The 17,481-nt window shown below is 31.7% G+C and overlaps 1 protein-coding gene across 1 annotated transcript in view; it reads right to left on the reverse strand.

Moving 5' to 3' along the window:
* Positions 1-12,770, reverse strand: part of na (sodium leak channel non-selective protein na) — a 39,640-nt gene extending 26,870 nt beyond the window's left edge. The window contains exons 1-8 of the mRNA XM_088261352.1: positions 12,583-12,770; positions 8,530-8,715; positions 7,682-7,905; positions 5,379-5,507; positions 4,692-4,837; positions 2,605-2,713; positions 2,259-2,458; positions 1,823-1,983 (exon numbers count right to left, since the gene is read on the reverse strand). Coding sequence (XP_088117478.1) covers positions 1,823-1,983; positions 2,259-2,458; positions 2,605-2,713; positions 4,692-4,837; positions 5,379-5,507; positions 7,682-7,905; positions 8,530-8,715; positions 12,583-12,684 — 1,257 coding nt within the window. The 5' untranslated portion in view covers positions 12,685-12,770. The remainder of the gene's footprint in view (positions 1-1,822; positions 1,984-2,258; positions 2,459-2,604; positions 2,714-4,691; positions 4,838-5,378; positions 5,508-7,681; positions 7,906-8,529; positions 8,716-12,582) is intronic.
* Between the last annotated feature and the right edge of the window lie 4,711 nt (positions 12,771-17,481).

Here is a 17,481-nt window from a genome sequence, read left to right on the forward strand (position 1 = left end):
CAATATGTTATGTTGTTTAACCTGTTAACCGGGCGGGACGCATAAATACGTCAAACGTAAACAATATCGGGTACGGGTAAGACATATGAATACGTCCTTGAAATATATGTATCGGGTCCGCCATCTAAAGTTTTTTTTTTCAACTAGTGCTTATTTCGTGAATGGTAACACTTAGCTCATGTCTGATTTGACAGATAATTAGTTTTATCCTTCCGCTGAGCGAATATGGTTGTGTATACGCTTGAACAACGCTGGAAAATATTGCGACATTACTTTGAAAATCATGGTAATGTTGCAGAATGTGTGCGAAAATTGCGTACGGTTTTTGGAAGAAGAGAAGCACCGTCAGCTCCGTATGTTCGTTATCTTGTGAAAAAAGTGAAAGAAACTGGCATCCTCATCGATAAACCAAAGCGTGAAAAGCCAAAAACAGTGCGTACACCCGAGAATATCGATGTTGTGGCAGAAAGTGTGCGTGAAGCGCCATCAACATCAATTCACCGTCGTTCTCAACAATTGAACATTTCGGAGACATCATTGAGACGAATTTTGCATAAAGACCTTGGTATGACGCCATACAAAGTCCAATTGGTTCAGGAGTTGAAGCCAACTGACCATCCAATGCGTTTTCGCTTCGCTGAGTGGGCCTGCGATCGACTTACAGAAGATGCCGATTTTGCCAAAAAAATCATCTTTTCGGATGAAGCTCATTTTGATCTTGGCGGGTATGTAAACAAGCAAAATTGTCGTATTTGGGGCACAGAAAACCCGCACGCATACATTGAAAAGCCGGTACACCCAAAACGAGTCACTGTTTGGTGCGGATTTTGGTCCAGAGGCATAATTGGGCCATTTTTCTTTGAAAATGAGCAAGGAGTGGCCGTTACAGTCAATGGCGATCGTTATCGGGCCATGTTGGACGGATTTTTGTTCACAAAAATTGAAGAGGAGGATATTGGCAACATTTGGTTTCAACAGGACGGCGCTACGTGCCACACAGCCGAAGCTAGTTAGTTTTTTTTTTATAGCATTTTCAAAAAAAAAAAGTTATTTGGCGGACCCTTTATATCATATTATATGTATGGACGTATATTTATCGAACAACAAAGGTATTAGTCATCCATACATGTCTCGACATGAATTTAAGATACGGAGTGAATCAGTATTCGCGCCCGTTACAAGTTGCGTAATTGGACAGCGGATCGCCCGGTTAACAGGTTAAATAATAAAAAGCCAAAGTTGTTTCAATAAAAACCAAAGTATTCAAATAAAAAAGTTTTGGCTGTGAGGAGAAGAACAACACTTTTATCCTGGAAAGATAGAAACACGTGATAAAAATGCTCAGTACTGCTGCTAATACTGCAAAGTCATCTGTTACCAGGGTAGGAAGAGGAGGTGTCCAATAGGTAACGGAGAAACCTGAAGAACCTGAGAAACCTTGAACTACACAAAATCCACGGGTGGGGTAGACTGAGCTGACCAATATGCATCCACATACATTTTTTAAGAAAGTCTCTCAAATGAAGGAGAAAGCTTTTTATTTGGGGGATGAAGATATGCTCTATAAATGCAAACATCTTTTATAAACAATTTTGACAAAAAACAATAAGAAACCGTTAAGTCACTTAAAGTTAGTGAAAATTATTATTTACTCAATCAGGTGATTGAAATGTCACCCATCTAAGACGATTGCATATTTGTAACAAATGTTCATTGTGGTGTGTTTCATACCAATTGGAGATATGGTATCAGAGAATTAAAATTGTAATGATGCTTCATCCTTATGAAGCAAATTAATTAGCAATATTTGTTGTGAACTTACTTCAACGTAATAATATTTTTCATAGAACACTCTTCTTGGTCTTCCGTCGTGTTTGAAGTTCATAGTCGCTGTTACAATTCCATTTGCGAGAATAACGGTCATTACAAGTAAACGAAAGTATGCGGATCTTAAGATTTGTTGGCAAGATTCTGGTGCGAGACCTGAAACAAATATTAGATTATTATTAAAAATTAGAAAAGAAAACAAGTCCATAGATGTCACTACAGATCCAAATTTTTAAAGATAAATTTGTCTGTCTTTGATTTATAAGTACAAGCGCAACACACCACTTTCAAAATAATGTTTTTTGGACGATAAGGTTTATTCATACACACTGAGAGTTTAAAATGTTATAAAATTTTAATATTAATTCTCTACGAACTTTGTTTTGTATCACAATGATAAATATGATGTTTTGCGAGATATAGTGCATCACCTCCATGTTTGTTTTCATCAAGAGTGACCAATCTCCAGCCTGTGTCATCACCGGTCAGTATTTGTGAAGCTGTGCTATTTTGAATGTGTCCTCTTACACCCCACATCTGTTGAAACTGAACTCTGATCTCGTTAAAGGTTTCAGTGATAACAGCAATGAAAACATTTTTGACTAGCCACGCTAAGAAGAAAATCATTGTGCTGAAAAAATAAAGAACACTTTGAATGATTCACACAAATTACCTAAATAAACAATTAAAACTTGCCATTATATAAAATGTAAGAAGTTTAAAGAGTATTGTGTTTATTCACTAGATATGGCAGTATTTCATAGATTTATGGGAAACCTGAAATAGAGTGCTGCTCTCCAAGCCGGAAGGGAATCGATAGCTCTGTACATAATGAATACCCATCCCTCTTGTGATGCTGCTTGGTACACTGTGAATATACTGGTTGCTGCAATGGAAATAAAACATAGGCATTACACTCAATCCGGGTAGCTGCAAGTATCTTCATTTTACATTTGTATTTATTATGAAACTCAGGGGTCTGCACACTTCACCTCTAGGTTTGGAATAAATTAATAAATAAGAATAAAATATATCGAAATAATATATATACGATATTTACACATGTAGGGGTTCAATAGTTATTTCATTAATTGATTTGTCAGTCATTTTGTGGATATATCAATCCATTTTTAAGGAAATTTTTACGTGGTAAATACCACTATTTATTAAAATCTTTTGTGATACGTGCTTCGTTGTATTCTGCATCATTTTTAAACATTTTGAAAATGGTGCGGAAAGCATCGAAACACTATTTGAATGGTTTTTACCAAGTAAATCTTAAATAAAAAAGCTTAAAGGGTAATTTTGAGAAATTTTCAATCAAAAATATATACGTTAAAAATTTCAAGGAATTCCAAACGAATAAGATTAAAATTGTAATCTAGTAAATCAGGTTAACATTGAGTACTAATGTAAATCCTAATAAAATTGTATAGATATAATAAATTGTATAGGCATAAGACATGACTTTGAACCAATAAATTGAATTAATTCTGTCTCATTTTCTAACTAAAATAACTTGCTACCTTCGCAACAACTTTTGATTGTGAAGGTAGCTGACTTCCGACATTTTTGTTATTGTTTCCATTTTAGATGTTTTTCTCAAAATATGTGTATTTTGGTAAAGTATGGCTAAAGTAAGTCAAATATTTGTATCTACTACATGGCACAAGTTATAAGGAAAATAAAAATTAGTAAGAAAATACTACATGGCTAATATACTACATGGCAGAGGTTATAAAGAGAATAAAAATTAGTAAGAAAATACTACATGGCTAATATACTACATGGCAGAGGTTATAAAGAAAATAAAAATTAGTAAGAAAATACTACATGGCTAATATACTACATGGCAGAGGTTATAAAGAAAATAAAAATTAGTAAGAAAATACTACATGGCTAATATACTACATGGCAGAGGTTATAAGGAAAATAAAAATTAGTAAGAATAGATTATGTTTTGTTCAATGCTACTTAAATTAATTATACTAGAGACATAGTACTTTGTAGAATGCTACGCATTCCATGAAACGATATGGTCAGCAATGCAAATTTACTCCAAAGAGCAAGACCAGGAGACAGTTGCTGACAATTATCAAGGTCCTGAAGGTGTCCTATCTGGGGCATATGATAAAAGAAGAGAAGAACGAGCTATTGCACCTCATTATAAAAGGCAAGGTTTGAGAAGAAGACAGATCTCCTGGCTCCGGGAAATACAAGATTGGACGAGATAAGGAAAGTTGAGGCGCTGTTTAGAGCTGCCCAAGACAAGGACAATTACTCTCAAGTGATAGTCGACGTCAGGGGGACCTGACATGACACACACAAAAGAAGAAAGAGAGACACTGTAAAAACAATAACAACAAATTGTGTCGGGTTGCGGTCCCGTGGTTAGTGTCGCGGACTCTTAAGTCAGAGTTTCTCGGTTCGAACTCACTCTACCACAATTTGATACCTATTTCTATTAAATGAGCTGCTTAGGCTCACAGAAAAAGTACGAAATTGAAATATTTGTGTAAATAATAAAAACACAAATATTTCTCATTTAAAAATATAAAGTAAAAAATATTAATGCAAGAAAGTGAAAAGGTTTAGTTCGGCATTATGAGGGCAAAAATAACCATTTTCTTTAAAGTTTCCTATCACTTTCATCTCCTTTTCTCTTTATCCCATCCTTGTCTCATGTCTCTTCTTATATATAGACTTTTCTTATGCATAGGTGTGAAGAATTGTAATTGGTACTCATGATTTTTTTTGTATTCTGATTTATCATGTACTGTAACTGTTGTTTTTCCTTCCAATAAAATAAAATAAAAAATAAAATAAAGTTTCAAATAACGATAGTTAACAGAATATGTACTTACTGAATTCTTCGAAGCCATTGAATCCCATGATATATTTTGAAAGCTGAAGTTTCATACATTTCATCCCGGCTGGACACTGATATCCTGATCCTGGCTCAGGGGAACAGAATGTATCCGGAATCGCAATTGAATTTATTGTGATGTAGCTGTGAATTAAATAAAACAGTTTTGTAGTCACATAAAAAAAACAATGATCTAATTAATCAATAAATAATTATTCAATGCCATAGTGATTTTTTTCCTTAAATACAAATATAAGCAGTGAATCCTACAAAAGATTAGTTAAAAAAAAAACAACATTTTAAATGGATTTGCTAATAAAAAGTTAAAATAATTAAAAATACAACAAATTACTAGTCTAAAGTTGCGTGGGTTGCTGTTACGTTCAACAGATGGCGCTGCCATTGAAGCAAAAATCTCTTTTAAAAATGTTTTAATCTGTGTAAAAACACCAGTCATCTTTTAAATTTCTAATTTATAAAAATAGTTTTTTTTTTTAAAAAACGCGTATTGAATGCAAGGCTGTTTTAAAATTTAAAAACAAATGGAAAAAAACTTTGTGAGAGATTTAAGATTTTGGACAAACAAGCATTTATGTACATTTTTATTTATAAGGATAGAACATCCATATTTGTAACGAAAAACAATCTTTTCATAATTGTTTTGTGCATAATCTTCTAGACTTACTTTGGATCAGTCGTATTCAAGACACAGTGATTTTTTAATTCCCCGAAGAATTGCACTCCTAATAAACTATATAACGACATGAAGAATAAAAAAAATAGGGTTACATTGTAGATCTGTTGGCTCGAACGTCTGAAAAAATAAAATGTTCCGTTAATAACAGATACAAACCCCAAACCATATTATTTATACTTTATATATATATATATATATATATATATATATATATATATATATATATATATATATATATATATATATATATATATATATATATATATATATATATATATATATATATATATATATATATATATATATATATATATATATATATATATATATATATATATATATATATATATATATATATATATATATATATATATATATATATATATATATATATATATATATATATATATATATATATATATATATATATATATATATATATACATATATATTTATATTTATATATATATATATATATATATATATATATATATATATACATATATATATATATATATATATATATATATATATATATATATATATATATATATATATATATATATATATATATATATATATAATATATATATATATATATATATATATATATATATATATATATATATATATATATATATATATATATATTATATTTATAAATATATATATATATATATATATATATATATATATATATATATATATATATTTATAAATATAATATTTTAAGTGAAAATAATAAATTAATCGGTATTTACTTCTTAAATATACATAAGTTTACAACATTTTGAGTGTGTCCACTTAAAATGTTGTAAATAAATTATGTGGTAAAATTATTAATAGCTTAAATAATAAAAATGAAAATGACATTTTCTGGCGTTTCTCATGTCGCTCACTCCTTTCAAGAACGTCATAAATCAAAATACTTGATTTTTCAGGAGAACGTTTTTAAAGTTTAAAAATATAACACAATGTATTAAAAATAAATATCAAGCCACTTATTGAACTTTTTACTGTGCTACAGATCTTTTTAGGTAAAACCTGAAGGTTTTTCCTCCATTTGAAAAAAATTGTAAATTAAAAAAAAAATAATTAAACAACACCTTTTCTTCCAAATGCAAAAACCACACTTTCTGCCCTGTAGCGGGTAAATATTAAGTTAAAAATATGCCTCTTTCGCTGGGATATAGTTTATCTTCTGGGCATTTCAAAAACATGCACAACTGAAAATTGTCGATTTTTGATTTATGACGTTCTTGAAAGGAGTGAGCGATGTGTGTGATTATAATCCAGGATTCAGACCTCACATTCTAATAAAAGAGTTTCTGCTTAATAAAAAGCTTATTTTCATCTCACCAATAGATGTCTCTAGTGAAGTTCTAGTGATTCAAGAATAATGTTTCAAAATTGGTTCATATATATAGAACTTCCAAGAATTTGAGTAGTGTGTTTGTCAATAATGGGTAGAACTGGTGAACCTTACACGTGTGTAAAGTGATCACTTTAACCAGCCTATGACGGTCGTCAGCCCCATAAATGCTCAGACTTCCATATTCTTCTTCATCTTTTATGAGATGTCAAAAAATAATATAAATAAGTTTAATAATAAATCGATACAATGTTCAATGAACAATGATTAAGGAAAACAATTGTTTTATACCACTTGCGTTTTATTAAAGACTACATGTTTCAGAAGTTAAACTTCCATCATTCAGGTCTGTATAATAACTATTATACAGACCTGAATGATGGATGTTTAACTTCTGAAACATGTATGTAGTCTTTAATAAAACTCAAGTGGTATAAAACAAGTGTTTTCTTTAATCATTGTAACATGTCTTACCACAAAGTTAATGCCGAAACAATAAAGAAGATAATATGTGTATGTACATTTATTCAATATTACCCTGGACTGGTACCTGAAGCGGAGGGCTGATCACCTTTCTTTCATGTCTTAACGATCAAGTTAACACTGCGTTTAAATGGTGCAGTGCCCTATTATGCACCATCGGGTGCGGACAAGGATTTGAAGAAGAAGAAGAAGGCATATATCGCTCACTCCTTTCAACAACGTCATATATCGAAAATCGTAAATTTTAAGTTGTGCATGTTTTCGGAATACCTAGAAAATGTACTATATCCCAGCAAAAGCGGCATATTTTTAACTTAATATTTACTTAATATTTATTTTTAACTTAATTTATGTAATTACCAAGTTCAGTAGTTTTTGCATGTTTGTTATAATTTAATTGTACGCGATTACGTGGCATTATTGGTAAATAACTTACTTAAATATCTGATTGATGCGGGACTTTGGCATTGAGAATTTGAGGAAAACTCTTAGGAACCTTATCATAATGAGTGGCCTGGGAGCCCTTAGAATACTAAGGTAGCTGAAACGCGGTACTACTCCAGGCATCTCGAACATCTGCAGTATCACGGACACCCAAAGGAAGAACACCATTGAGGCGTCGAATTGACACCAGTGATCTTTCAGGTAAGGTACCTCTCCCTGAAAAACATGGGGATTGTAATCGTCATAGCTGAATCTCCTGAGTTCTAGCAAAAAACGCGTGTCAATACAGTTGCTTCAATATTTGAAATGTATTTTTTTAATGGGAAGAATTTTTGAATGGAATGAATTTTTGTCATCGCTCGTAATGGTCAGCACGCTCGGAAAACGTTCTGGATGTCCCGGGTTCGATTCCCAGGGGGGTCAAATAAATAAAACTGATTTTTTCAATCCAGTACTTATTCGGTATTACCCTGGACTGGTACCTGAAACGGAGGGCTGATCACCTTTGATTAATGTGTTAACGATCAAGATAACATTGCGTTTCTATGGTGCAGTGCCCTATGCACCATTGGGTGCGGATAAGGGTTAGAATATTTTTTAAATTTAATTGCGATAAGTATGGCTACGAAATAGAAAACAAAGCAACCATAAAAATATTTGTGGAAGAAAAGAAAATGTTACTTAGACTTTTGCGTTTTGTGCCAGAACAAAGAAGGTCGTATATTTGATTTCTTTCAAAAACTTTCAAAGCAATTTTCATCAAACGATGAATTATTTACATTTAATATTTTAAGTTAAATACTTCATAAAATACTAAAGGGATATTCGTACATAATGTACCTTGAGAATTCCTCGTATATGCATTTTAGCTATCATCTCTGCGGTAAACAAGAATGTTACAACTACATCGCAGGAGAAAGTAAAGTATTGCAAAGGAGGAAGTTTCTCAAATGTCTTCGGAGTGTTCATGGAGACGGACATCAAACTGACCAGCGCGCAAAACCTCATCAGCCTGCGTACCCATAGCTGAAAACATTATACAACTGTTATTGAATAATAACACAAGCCGGTCAAGCACCGACAGCTCGACCACATACAAATAAAAATATATATTTTTGTGCGTATAAATTGATGACCTCAGATCTCCATACTTCAACATCTAGTTAACCTTTGGTTACTACTCAAGGGGCAAGCAGTCTTAGACAACCCCGATCTCCTGCCTGTGTATTCTCAGAATGTATAATTCTCATGATGTGTTATTATTGGCTAGTAAATTAATATGAAAAATTCACAATACTATCGGTACCGTAGAATGGGGCTACTTGAACTTTGATGTTACTTGAGCCCAGAACAAAAAAAATAGATTGTGGTATCGATTGAAGTATCGTGACAATAAGTGTCACCTGTCAGGGAAACAATGAATCATGTCGATATTCATTATTGTAGACCAAATACAGATTTATTTTTTTTGTACTGGGCTCAAGTAACACATCAAAGTTCAAGTAGCCCCTTTCTACGGTAACATTCTTATTGAAATCTTTAGAGAAGTAAGGGAGATATTAAGGTATAAACTTTAGATATTTTAATAAAACGAAAAACGGACATCGCTATACGTCATTAAATTTTACGTAATCGGGTGTGTTATGGAGCGTAACACTTTATGTATCTGCTTTATAAAGCTGTAACAGTAGTAGTGCGGATTCGTTTCTGTGGCGTCATTCGTTACCAACTTACGAAAACAACGTTTTTACGAAGGCGAATTTTCCAAAAGAAAATTATGAATGAAAATATTGATTATATCAGCTGTTATAAACACAAAACTAGTATAATACAATCTTTTATAGGTTGATTATGTTAAATTAGATATTCCTTCCGTTTGCAAATGAACCATTGCGGTCGCACTTGCGTGTGGTGAGTGTGTTTAGCCTCTCTGTGCTTGTTTCGCGCCATAACAGTAGTGACAGGGTCACGTTGACCCTTAAATACCAGCGACGTCTGTGTGGTTTTTGGATGTATATGCCCAAAAAAGACCTGCCAGTTATAGTCTGAAGTTACTAATGTTCATTGATGCCATTAACTGGTAAAACGGTAAACGCAGAAGTTTATTTTGGCAAAACATCGGACCACCCTAGGACCTTCAATAACAAGCTTTTATCAACCCAAGTGCTCCGCTTGATATCCCCGGTAGAGGGTTCTAATCGGAATATTACTGGCGACAGTTGGATCTTGTCCATAGGATTAGTAGAAGAGCTGTGGTCACGAAAACTAACAAATCGCTCACTCCTTTCAAGAACGTCATAAATAAAAAATCGTCAATTTTCAGTTGTGCGTGTTTTCGGAATGCCCAGATAATGTACTATATCCCAGCAAAAGCGGCATATTTTTTACTTAATATTTACCGGCTACAGGGCAGAAAGTGTTGTTTTGCGTTTTCAAGAAAAGGTATGGTTTAATTTTTTTTTTTAAATAAACTAAATATTTTTCAAATGGAGAAAAAACCTTCAGGTTTTACTTAAAAAGATCTGTTGCACAGTAAAAAGTTCAGCAAGTGGCTTGATATTTATTTTTAATACATTGTATTATATTTTTAATCTTTAAAAACGTTCTCCTGAAAAATCTTTTTGATTTATGACGTTCTTGAAAGGAGTGAGCGATATGTGGGGACTGTGAAGCCAAACGAGTGAGATCCCAAAAGAATTTTTAGCACAGATAAGAGATGTTGAATCATCTTACTGAAAGGAAATTCATAATGAAAAGATACCCTGGAAATTGCGTAACTGATAACATCAAGGGAATTTGATAACATCAAGGGTTTTCCTGAATGATCTGAAAAGATTCCTGAAAGATCTGTTCCAGCTGTTACTAATGTTGCATCTACAAGGAAGCGTTGCAGTATTTGCCCTTATAATAAATACCGGAAAACTAACATTTATCATTTTGGGACATGGGATTAAAGTTGAAAAGACTGATACACAGATAAGAAAAATAAAAAATTAAATAAAACTAACACAGGGCAAAATATAAAATATAAAACAATAAACGGGTAAAGTAAATATAAATATAAAACATAAGGCAAGAAGCATGTTTAAAAGATACAAATGAGAAAATATAACTAATCACTAACACAAATATGTTTCCATGAAGTATATTTTCAGTTTATTTATTTTGGAACCCTGAAATAACAAATAAAATTAAAAAAAATCGTATGCAAAGTTTCGATATAGTACGATACGAATTAACCGTGTGATAAGTCGTACGAGGGACATCTGTAACATATATAGATCTATAATCCGAAGGGTGAATATTTGTAGTGAATAAAAAAATATAGTATATTCTTTCAAAACACGAAAGTAAAGCTCTTTCAAAACACGAAATTATTTTTACGTCGGTGTTTCAGTGAAATGTGAGAAAATCTTAAGGTTCGTCTACTCGTATTACGGGTCATTCGATACGAGACAATGAACCTTGCCATTTACTACGGAATGCGTGCGCCCGTTGTAGGGGGGGGGGGGGGGGGTTTCTCCCCTAATCAGCCCATTGACGTTTCAATTTATTCATATACCCTTATTATCTCGTAAGAGGCTGTGTGTGGGATATTCCGAGAAAACGACGCGATCTTTCGATACGATTGTATGATTGATAAACAACGTCGTGAACGTAAAAACGTAATCAAATCAACGAGTCACTCAATTGCTTACGACGAAAATACTTTGTTTTGTTTATGAATGATTTGTTTTAAATTATGAATGTTAATATTTGTCGGAAAAAAATCGACTAATTTACAAACTTGTTCCGTGGCATTTAGGAAACATCGGAAGATATTTTATTTCGGTATTTTTTTATTAAATAAAAACCTAATAATAATATGCGAAAACACAACGTATAGCAGTATATTTAGAGAGCTAAGGAAAAAGCGGTTGTGATCTTAAAAAAAATGCAATTTATTTTAAAAATTGCAATAAATATGAAAAGACGTATGAATTCATATCTAACATATTAAATATGCAATATATATACTCTATGAAGGCATGGTGAGAAAAATACAACGGTAAAATAAATTTCATTCGACTGAATTCATTATGTAACACGTCTTTCATTTCACCCAATTGCAATTCCGCAACTGCTTTCATTGTTTGAAATTTGATAAAATCATTCTTACTATATTACTTATATTTCGAATCATAAAAAAACTTTAAAAAAAATATTACGAATGGAACTGCTAGAGAACTGGCAAGGAATAATATGAATGAACGATGGGTAATGAATGAACCCACGCTCAAATGACTGATATAAATGAATTAATTTATTGTTTGAAATAAATAATAATAAATGAATAATTATGTGTTATATTAAATATACGCCAGGTCTCGATGAATGTGTGTATAACACAAGTAAATAAACAATTTATATATATGTATATATATATATATATATATATATATATATATATATATATATATATATATATATATATATATATATATATATATATATATTTATATATATATATATATATATATATAAATATATATATATAAACATATATATATATACATATATATATATATATATATATATATATATATATATATATATATATATATATATATATATATATATATATATATATATATATATACATATAAATATATTGTTTGTAACTTTTAGCACAATATTTTTTTTCGTAAGTTTAATGTTAAAAATTATTCCGAACCATCATGGTATTTATCCATAATATTTTATATTCGAGACTTAGTAAGAAGGTTTATGAATAAAATAATGAAACGTAAACAATAATGACATATTCGTGCTTAAGACCATAAATAATTAGTCGTTAGGATCGAGTGTCCAGCGGCTGTGAAGGGGGATGAGGGTGAAATTAGCAATAATTACCTTGTTCACCCATTCGATGTCTGCACTTTCGTTAAGCGATTCCTCCGGGCCATAGTCCGCCAAGACGGGCTCACCCTTCAGACTCTGTTTCCTCCCCAACATCTCGAGAACTCGCGATAACGCAGGTGTCACATTTCGCCTACATTCATAATCTTCCGGACGAACAATTCACGCGCGCGTATTCTAAACTACACATAAACGACGAATACATTATTGCTTTTAAAGGATATAAGTATAAGGCCCATATTTAAGTCAAGACGAGTTCTTAGTTCGCTATCTCCAGTGAGAACCGATTCGGAGCGAAGGCAATCGATGAAAGTCTCGAGGCTTTATACTACTCGATTAGAGAGAGAAGTTCAGAAACGGAGTGCAACTTTGTGGCGTCTCTTTTCAGAGCGCTATCGACACGCGTCATGAAAGGGATGGGCTGTGACGTCACTACGCGCGGGCGTGGGAGGAATACTGGAAGTAGATACTGTAAGCGGCATGACTGTACACTGCGCACGCCAGCCAAACTGGACCAAATTCCTTAAGTTATACTTTTCTAAAATACGAATAAGGGTTGCTAAACAATATCGACGCCTAAGGATATCGGGGTAGCGTATTCTCGAACCGCGTTCACTAATGACTGAACACCGCAAAGTAATATTACCATTCGCTTATTTATATTTGGATAGCAGATTTATGCAGGCCAATTATTTTCATCTCACCATAGATGTACAGTGAAATTCTAGCGATTCAAATACTATGTTTCGCATTTGAACAATATATATACATATATATATATATATATATATATATATATATATATATATATATATATATATATATATATATATATATATATATATATATATATATATATATATATATATATATATATATATATATATATATATATATATATATATATATATATTCGGATTCGGATTCGGACCTCACATACAAATATAAGAGTTTCTGCTCAATAAAAATCTTCTTGCATCTCACCAATAGATGTCCCTAGTGAAATTGTAGTGATGCAAGTAAAATGTTTCGAAATCAGATCATATATATATACCAAGAATTTGAGTAGTGTGGTAGTCAATCATGGGTAGAATTAGTAAATGTTACACGTGTGTAAAGTGATCACGTAAATCAGCCTATTACGGTCATAAGCCCCGTAAATGCCCAGACTTCCATATTCTTCATCATCTATGTTGAGATGTAAAAATATAACACTAGTCAACAATTTTTTTTTGGGTTTCTGTTCTTATGGTTGGATTCTGATATAGACTTCAAAAAATTTTTAAATTTACATTTTAAGCTTTTAAAGTTTGCTTTTGTCTAATTTACGTCGATAAGTGGGTTTGAAAAGTTTAGTTAATTTTATGAGTAACAGTTGGTAGCACTTTGATAAACTGCATATTATTTGTGAAAGGTACAGAAGTGAGTGTTTATCGTCTTTCATAGCTGTAACAACCACCCTTGTGTATTTTTTATGTTAGAAAATGGCATCAAGATAGTGTAAATAGGATGTTGATTCATTCTGTTTTATAAGCGACGAATTTATTGAAGTAATAATAAATAAAAAAATCTTTGCTAACAAATTTTATTCTTTGCGAAGCTTATGAAGCCTATTTTTCACAGAAAACATACCTGGGAGAGTCTTCAAGTAGTAGTTCATGGGTTTTTTTGGTAACAACAGAGCTAACAATTATGAAAAGTTGACTGAAACTATGCTGAAAAGATTTAAAATTATGTGCTGAAAAATGTCCCATAAACTTCACGTGTTACATTCTCACCTGGATCAATTTAAAGACAATATGGGTGCCTACCTGAGCAGATGATTAAAAATACAAAAACTAATTCATTTGTGAAAGAAGATTGATATAATATAAATAACAGCGGTGTAAACAGTTTGGCATTTGTCAGGAAAGACGAGTGTGGCGTTCCATCCTCTCTGCCTACACTTGGAGATAAATTGCACGATGATAGTAATAGTAGGAATAAAAGTACCTACTTAGTAAAGTTATGAGTAATGAGTTGTGTAAGTAATTTAAAAAAAAAAACAGGGGAATATTTTTTTTCAATGTTTTAGCTAATATTTCCAAAGGATTAATTTCAAAATTTAAAATAACAAAGTATCTGAATATAATTTGTTCTAAAATATAAATTTTCAATTATTACTCCTCTATAGGAGCATGAAAAATGTTTTAACCAAAATGTGATGGATTTTGAAAGATAATAAGATACCAAGGGCAGTACAATGAGAATGTGATGGGAGATTACATTTGAGGCTCAATATGCTAAACGTTTCGAAATTGGTTCATATAATATATATATATATATATATATATATATATATATATATATATATATATATATATAGATCTTCCAAGAATTTGAGTAGTGTGGTTGTCAATAATGGGTAGAATTGGTGAATGTTACACGTGTGTAAAGTTACCTCTTAAACCAGCCTATGACGGTCGTAGCCCCGTAAATGCCCAGACTCCCATATTCTTCTTCATCTTTGATGAGGTGTCAAAAAAATAATGTGATAAATTCCTTACAAACATAGGAGAACTACTAGAAATATTGATTTTTCAACACGATTTTTTATTATTTTACATTTATATGCTATTATTTATTATAATTCTAGAATTAAAGGATTTTTATGGTCAGCAAAAACTTTGTTAAACGTAATTAAAACATAAATTATAATTTTTTTTTAAAGTTATTTTTCTTGAAAATTCGCTCTAGTTTTTACAAAAGCAAACTTTGATCGGAAAAAATGTTTTTTCTTCTTTATTTGTAACATAGGAGAACCCAAAATATCAAATTCAGAACCCAGATCCAAAAATCGTGTTTACTATTGTAATTGGAGATAATCCAGATTTGTGAACAAGTATTTGAGCACACTCAAAATGTTATTTGTGATGACCATATAAAAGTAGATTATAGTGTCGGAGGGAAACTACATTTTTAAGCTGCTTTGTTAATTAAGCGCCACAAAACCCGTTTCTATTCCGAGGCAAACTACCATAGCGAGGATGTTTTTGCAAAGTGACACGAGAAGGCACTACGTAAATGGCGTGGCCGAGAAAACCATTATGGATGTCGTATAAACTGCCGTGTTAATTCATCAGTCAACTAGGTATGTTCGTTGATATGTTCGTTGGTATGTTCGTTGTTATTCTTTATTTAAGATATTTATTTACTATAATATGATATATACATATTTACGTTTTAATTGAAAGATCACAACAACCAAATTAAATAGTTATTTTTGGACATCTCATCAAAGATGAAGAAGAATATGGAAGTCTGGGCATTTACGGGGCTGACGACCATCATAGGCTGGCTTAAGTGATCACTTTACACACGTGTAACATTCACCAATTCTACCCATTATTGACAACCACACTACTCAAATCCTTGGAAGTTTTATATATATGAACCAATTTAGAAACCTTGTTCTTGAATCACTAGAACTTCACTAGAGACATCTATTGGTATCATCTAATCCAGATTTTGTGAACAAGTATTTGGACACACTCAAAATGTTGCCAATTAAATAGATTTGCGATAAACTAGGCGATATTTTAAATGGTAAAAATAGCATAGATCACGAGTTTGTCGGACGAACTATTTAAATATTTACAATAATTTAAAATGCGATTGGCTAACTATGCAGGAGTACTTTTGAATATTTGGGAAGGGCGGAAGAAAAAAATATTATTCCGATCACAAGGCGATCACTAGGGTGAAGAAAACGCCAGCGTTAACGTAAAGGCACGTTCGCACCAGTTAACAATAATTTAATTTGAATAAATACAAGTAATACAAAAAAAGTGCTATTCGAAATATACCGTAAACCTCTTATAATGTTGACATGGGTTCAGCGTTATCGGAGGCAACATTATAGGGGTGTCAAAGTTATTTTTTTTTAAATTTTAAACGACTCATTACAGTCATTTCCGCTAGTTAAAACGTACAATTTTATACATTAACCCCTTATAACGTTCCTTCCGATAGAGCGGTACCTATTTCAACGTTGTAGGGGGGTTTGCTGTATTTCGTCTACAATACACCACTCATGAAATACATTTATTTGAGCGCTAACATTATACCTTTTGACATTCTCCCAACATATTTATATATTTAAACATTATCTACAGAAAAGAAACATGTAAATTGGAGGGCTTATTGCTAAGAAGCCAACCAAATGTTCAAAATGACTAATGAGCAACACTAAACCGATTTTTAACGGAGAAATTCATCGTTATAATACACGAGGACATAGTAAAATACATTTAGTGTATGGCCCTTACAATATATGGCCTATACCCAAATTAACCAGCTGCCTGACATATAAAATATTTAGAACGCAGCCAGGGATCCAAAATGAAAACTGAAAAAATTATTTCATAAGATATTTGCGTTAGTAATAAGTTATATTTTTTTCATTTTCTCCGTTAAACATGCTTCTTACCTTATTTTTTATATAACTATTTACTGTACCTTTTATTGCTTTGTATTTAACCCTGTGTTTCCTTACATATTACATTCTTATATGTTTTTCAGTCTTGTTAACCTTAATCGCATGACCAAAGATGAGTAATGGAAATTACTCGTCGGGAATATTATATATGTGACTTACAGTATCGAACAGATCAATTGAAACAAATTTTTTTTCGTTTTTTTAACACCCTCTAAAAAAATGTTTTGGGGGTGTTACTCGTATTATGGACAAGGGCTGCTTCTTTCAGTGACTGAGATGACAAATAGTGAGAACTATCACCCAATTCTACTGGAAAAGATACTACCAGAGATACAAAAACGAAGGTCAAATGGTAATAGAATATTTCAGCAGGATTTAACCCCCTGGCCACAAATAAAAAAAAAATATGAACAATT

This window comes from Brachycentrus maculatus, unplaced genomic scaffold, assembly GCF_059751285.1.
Source record: "Brachycentrus maculatus isolate JH-2025_06_01 unplaced genomic scaffold, ASM5975128v1 h1tg000153l, whole genome shotgun sequence".
Classification (NCBI taxonomy): Eukaryota; Metazoa; Arthropoda; class Insecta; order Trichoptera; family Brachycentridae; genus Brachycentrus; species Brachycentrus maculatus.